This window comes from Centruroides vittatus, unplaced genomic scaffold (genome assembly GCF_030686945.1).
Source record: "Centruroides vittatus isolate TY-2023 unplaced genomic scaffold, ASM3068694v2 contig_690, whole genome shotgun sequence".
Lineage (NCBI taxonomy): Eukaryota > Metazoa > Arthropoda > Arachnida > Scorpiones > Buthidae > Centruroides > Centruroides vittatus.
This window is the reverse complement of record NW_027122435.1, coordinates 1-6,930: the sequence shown is the minus strand read 5'-3', so window position 1 is coordinate 6,930 and position 6,930 is coordinate 1. Positions and strand designations below refer to the sequence as shown.

Genomic DNA, 6,930 nt, shown 5'->3' with positions numbered 1-6,930 from the left:
TTGACGCCTTCTTGTGACTCGTAATTTTTTTAGTCTGCAAATATGAAATAAATAAATAAAACGTTAATTACTACATTTATTTCTTTTATCGTTTTCGAAAATTACAAAGAATTGGAAAAATAACTAATTAATAGTTATTTTTCCAATTTAATAATCTATTAAAGATCTCGCGGGCCGAATAGAAACTTTTCGCCAGCCGTAGCTGGCCCGCGGGTTGCCCGCCGTTGATCTAGTCTGCTCGTGATTCACATAATCGGACGAAGGTGGTCGAATATCTAGCAGGCGGCTAACAGCCCACAACCGCTCCGGGATATAAAGTCGCGTACTCTTTACGCGTGTGTCGCTTCTACCAGCTAAAGCCGTGACGTTGGTGCTCTGTAAAGCGCATGCGCCAATGCCTATAATCTGGCTGCTTGGAAGTTGACAGGCAGGTGGCTAACAGCCCACAACCGCTCCGGGATATAAAGCTGTACTCTTTACGAGTGTGTCGCTTCTACCAGCTAAACCGGGTGAGGTTGGTGCACTGTAAACCGCCTGTGCTAATGCTTATATAATCTGGCTGATTGAAGACTGACCCGGTTTCGACATTCCTTCCGCCACCGAATTATTCGAATATACAATAGCAATCTTATCGTTTTTTTTTCACATGTAGTTTAGAAATTTGTAAAAGATACATAATGCAGTTATAATAAAATATTAATTTTAATTAATTCAAAGTACGTTAAAATATGAAAATTTATATTTTATAAAATTCAAGGAAGGTCATTGAAAGGTGGAATCGGCGCTTCCATCGCTTCCAATGACGGCACGCCACTGCATAAATAGCATATTTTACGCAGATTCGACCCGGAATGAGTAGGAGCTTCTACGCTGGGTACATCACCTAGAATATTTTGTATCATGGTTATGATATAAAACCGCAAATTCATATTCTGTATCTGCTGTCATAGCCAGGGCTTCATGAGTTGGTCTTACATCTTTATAAGTAAATTTTGCCGAGAAATCGGATTGTCTTTTCTTTCTAACGTTTTTAGAAACCTAGGCGTAGACAACCACTTATGTTTAATTTTTCCATACAAAAATCGAGTAGTTGGCTGGAGAACGCATGGATGCTATTACGTGTATTTGAGATTTGACTCATATTTACGCTAATGTCTTCCTTTTGAGAGTCATCCGATTCTATTATTTGAGTTTTTTGTCTCTTACTACGTCGTATGCGATCATCGTTAGACTCCGAGGATCTACTCAGAGAATCGGATTCGTTGCTGGTGTGCCAGTGTATTTCCTCCTCTAAATTATCCTTAACTTCCGAAAATGAGTCGTCAGAGTGTTCCACATATTCTTCTTCCGTTTCTGAATTGATCCATTGTTTTATCTGCTCCTCTTGTGTCCACAGAACAATCTAAAAATAAAAAATATAGGATATAAAAATAATAAAAATATATATAACAAAAACAAAAAAAAAATTTCATTGTATCAAAAGTACACATTATATCGCCTGTATTCGATTATTTAATTAGACATACATTCAAATAGACATAATTTACCTGAATATAAAAAAACATCCAGTATCAACCGATAAAACAATAAAAATAAAAAGAAATGTAATGTACCCGTACATACCTTTGCAAAAAAGTTACGTAGAAACTGAAGTTTTCGTCGAGCGGACGACGAAATGCCGTAAGTCAATTACTAATTAACGTCTGAACACAATTGCATCACACACTGCACTGTTTGTTCAAATTATTAAGGTAGAAAAAGAACGACCGGCAGAAGACACGGGGAAGTTTGTGAACTTCACTTTCGAGCGGAGGTGCGTCGTCGCGTAGACGAATGATTAGTTATCCAAGGTTAAATAATAGATCGCGCTATACCAAACCAAATTGAAAATATAATGCGTAGAATGTCTGCACAAAGTGATAAAGTTCAATTAATTTTTCTCGTTGCCACACGCAAAATTTTTTTAAATTTAATAAAAATATATATATATATATATATATATATTAATTTATTTATTTACTTTCACTACAGTAACTAGTTTTTGATTATGCGTAAACCCGTTTGTTGCATTATAATAAAATACGATAAATATTAATTTAAATATTTAATTGTAAGTATTTACAACAATTGAACCAACTTATGCAAAAACTTCTGAATGTTTGAAGTCCCAATGTCGCAGAACCGGTTATTTTGACGTGTCCTTGTCATTGCTGTAATTAATAGTTTCTTTTATTATACTAAAAAAATATATTTTATTCTAAAAAGACGAATTTTTGCTTATTGCAATTAATTAATTTTATTTAACAGTAAATATATAGAAAAGATATTGTCAGAAATCGATATACGACCGAAATAATTTACAGCGACATAACACTAGTAAGTAACCATATCATTTAATTGTATCGGTAAATGTCGCCTGATCGCAAAAGTAGGTGTAAAATAGTAAAGTAAAAATGAGTTTCAGAGAAAAAGTTAAATATTTATTTAAATATATGTTTCTAAACTGTATATTTGAGTAATTCTATAATATTCAACGTTGTTAGAAATCGAAATCGAAATTTCGATTAAAATCAAAATTAAACATTATTATAATTAATGATACAAAATTTAGATAGTACTAAACATAAAAAAGTAAGAAAAATACTACATAAAAATTAATTCTGAACGGAAACAGCTTTTACTCCGCAAGAAACACGCAAAACGAGTTAAGAGTAATTTATTTAAAAAATCGGACATTTATATATTTGAATAGTAACTTCAATTTCTCCAGGAAATTCAAATGAAAACTTCCAACTTAATTTTCTACGATAAAAAATTATATTTATTATATTCATAATACAAATCATATACACTTACAATACTTCTAAATTAGAAAAAATATTTATAAATCTATATTTATATAAAAATATAAATAAGTGCGTGTTTTCTCGTATTTGTGTGCATTTTTCTTATTTTGGTAAAACATGAATTCAGACATTACAAAAAGTTCTGTCAACGTGAAAAATGAAAAATAAGAAAACTACAACGCCGTGTTTTATTCGAGAAAAATTATTAATATTTAAAAATATTATAAAAGTTTTTCGTAATTTTTTACTGTATTCAATTATATAATCATATATACTTTCACTACAGTGTTTGTAAATTAAATACTCGTTACAAAAGTAAGAAAGAAGACAAATGATGTTGAATCACGAGACAATCTTCGATTAATTAATGTAAAGAAAAAGTAAAAATTAATATAATTTATTTAAAATAATATCAACTACAACAATAAAACACTAACTAATAAATAATTCGTAAATTCACTATTAAATGTAGATATTTATGATTAACATTTGCAAATTATGAGAATAAGAATTATGTTTTAGAAACAATTCGAAGTTTTGAACTCTTCTTCTTTTCGGAATTAATTTATTTCGTATCACTGGAATATTCGATCAATTTTAATATTTAATACGAGAAAATTTAAAAACATGTAAAAACTAGTTTATGGAAAACAGTTTAGAAGTAGAAGAACAATCGATTTGGAAATCATCCAATAATATTCCTGTAAACAATTAAATATTAAAACATTTTTTCTATTTGTTTGCTTCCTGTGTATTTTCTTAAAATAGTAAGAATAAAAGTTTTATAATATTTTCAATGCGTATTTCATAATAAGTTTGATGAATTTACTTTATTATCATAAAAAGCAATAAATTAAGACATCATTTCAATTTAAAATAATAAAATATAAACAGTGGATAAAAGTGAAAAAATGCCATTGGCACTCATCCAATTTCACATTCACTTATCACAAATCCTGATAATTAAAAAGTGTATAAATATCGAACATTAAACACATTTATATGTATTTTATTTTCGCCTTGGTTGGGTAAGTATCAACTGATTCATTATATAAAGCTAGTATTATATGTATTACTGAAATTGAATTATTTCCTGTTTATAATATAATTTATAGAATTTTAACATTAAGGTTTATTTATACTACTTTCAAGTTAAATTACTAGCACATTAATATAATCGTTTTACAAAGTTCAACGTGGAACATGTGTAGAATGCAATCTAAGAAGGTGTATTAGAATAAATATCGGTTATACAGAAATTCGTATTTGAAGTTTTTGTTGATACCTAGTTTTTATTACCTAGTTTTACTATTTACTTAGTCCGAAATGTTTAAAATTCTTAGGTAAAAATTTTTAGGAAAAAGGAAAGGTTGAGATACTTCCGCCAGACGAGACTGGTCTGACTGGGTCTATCGCCATGTGTGGGACAGGGTGTGTGCGTTTCAGTGTAACTACTTTTCGCTGTCACGATTGCAAAACTTTAAAAAAGATCAAAATGGTCTCCGTTAGTCAGTGTTCTGACAACGACAAAGAGACTAATAGCGAAGCTAAAAGCACGTAAAAAAGTATCTTATTTTTTTTCACAATATCTACAAATGTAGGAAGTCAGGCGATTTTGCGGATTGTACAGGCGAGTCACCGCTATTATACTATCGTTTTCGAAAAGAGTAAGTTTTCTTCATTCCGAGTAAGAGGAAGTTCTTAGCAAGGTCGATAGGCTAAATGATTTAAGTGGTTTTCAAGGGTGCAGAGTTTAAGTATTTGGTCTGTTTTTGCGAAAATTCATTGATTGCAAATATTCGTTTTATGTTAGGCTGTGAATCGTACAATTTCTTAGAGTTAACGTTAAGAAAAAAGTACGATAATATAACATTTTAAGATTCGATACTTTTAATTGATGTCTACTTGACGAATGAAATTGTGCCATTTCCTTCCATCCGAGTATCGCCATCACCGCGACAATGATACGCTGAAGTATCCAAACTCAATATAGTTATTGTTTCAATGTTTTTTATATTATACCAATTGATTACTATTTATCAAGATTATCTTACGTAATTGCTTATTACACCGAGTGCCCAATATAACGCATTTACAATGATTAAATTGCGTACATTAAATAATTAAAAAGATTTTTAAATATGTTTGATTGGGCGTTCGGTAGGATAAACTCTTACGTAAGATAACGTTTGTAAATATGAATCAAATACTATAATATAATATAATGGAAAGATTAGATACAGAAAATAATCTAATAATTTTAATCATAAACTTATTAAATCTGTGTGCAATACTCATCCAATCTCTTTTCGCTACTAAAATATATAATTTTTTCAATTATATACTACGTTTGAGTCATAACGAAATATATGATTAATTTTAATTCGTAAAGTCGTATTAATGTAATTTTAATATTACGATTAGAATGGGTATGAAAATGGTTAAACCAAATTTATTATAGACTCACATTTATAATAATTACAATTCATTTAAATATATAAATATAATTACTTATGCATAAATGGGTGAAACGTATTTAATATAATTTTTCCGCACTAACAAAAGACTGACAATATGGAATAATACATAATTTTAGTAAGCTAAATTCATTAAACTGTTTGAATTATTTTCAGCTTTATCGATATTCTCCAACAATGAAAACAAACAACATCACGATTGCAGCTGAACCGTTTTATTTCGAAAAAACCATCACTCCTAATTTTGTTAGATATTTCTTTGGAAATTATTGGCATTATTCCATCTACATGTGCATCATCTACTTGATGACCATTAAGATCCTTCAGCATCATATGAAAGGTCGACCTCCTTATAACTTGAAAGTGGCCTTTACAATTTGGAATGGGCTTCTGGCGACATATAGTATCTGTAGCACTTTCAGAGCAATTCCAGTTCTCTACGAAGCATTTGAACGATTAACATTTTATGAAATTGTATGCGATAAGAGTTTGACCGAAAATTCACCTGTGATCACATTCTCGACCACAGTATTTGTATTTTCTAAAGTTTGGGAATTGGGAGACACAATTTTCATAGTATTAAATAAACGAAATTTGATGTTCCTTCATTGCTACCATCACGCTAGTATGGTTATTTTCTCATGGTAAAATTTATTCAAAGAGACAAGCTATTTAATCACTATTGTCTACATCAATACTTTTGTACATTCGCTCATGTATAGCTATTTTACTCTAAAATGCATGGAAATAAAGATATTTCCAATTGTTGCCATGATGATTACTGTTATCCAAATTATACAAATGATATTTGGGTTTTTGATAACGTGTCGGATTTATTGGCTTCAGGTAAATGGTTATACATGCGATAGTCCATTAGAAGTGTTGAAATTTTGCCTTCTTTTATCTATTTCATATGTTTATTTGTTTATTGATTTGTTCTATAAGTCTTACGTTAAAAAATATAAGGCAAATAAAAAGGAAGAGTAAATATAATATTGCATTATCATATGTAACTTACTAGCTACTAACGTAAAGAAATCTTAATGCATATTCATAAATAACTGAGTGTCTTACTAACAATTTTTTATGTATTACGTAAAAAAAAAATAAAGCTTAATTGAAAATTTTCAAGTTGTTTCATTTATAGTTTAACGTATCACTAAGTAAATTTCTATGAATCTCGGAAATTACGTTTCCCTTTTTCTATCTTAAACACTGTTATAAATATCATCCAAAATATCGATTGTATTCTATATATATTAATTAATTTCCGAGTTCATTCAATTTGTGAGATTACACGCAAGTAGTAGTGGTTTGAGTAGCACTGATCACAAAATTAATTTCATGAGACATACTGATCACAAATTGAAATTAATTATTAAATGTTTTTTATAAATTCGAATTAAATTAATTTTATTTTGACAATAAGGTAAAGTTTCTGTATTAATTATTAAGTGAATAAAAATTTATTGAGTAAGTTAAAATGATTCAATTTTTGCAGGCTGGTAACTAAATTTCTTTTTAAAATATATCAACTAGATATATACTTACAATTCATCGTGTTGAAACTTCTAATGAAAAATTACTTTTTATTTTTACTTAAATTA

At 29.1% G+C, this 6,930-nt stretch overlaps 1 protein-coding gene across 1 annotated transcript; it reads left to right on the top strand.

Annotated features, from left to right (window-relative positions):
• The first annotated feature begins 3,489 nt into the window (after nucleotides 1–3,489).
• LOC136980308 (putative fatty acid elongase 4) lies at nucleotides 3,490–6,443 on the top strand. The gene is made up of 3 exons (XM_067276404.1): nucleotides 3,490–3,549; nucleotides 5,480–5,967; nucleotides 6,046–6,443. Exons 1-3 carry the CDS (start codon nucleotides 3,490–3,492, stop codon nucleotides 6,308–6,310), a joined length of 813 nt encoding a protein of 270 aa, XP_067132505.1. The 3' UTR covers nucleotides 6,311–6,443.
• The last annotated feature ends 487 nt before the right edge of the window (nucleotides 6,444–6,930 follow it).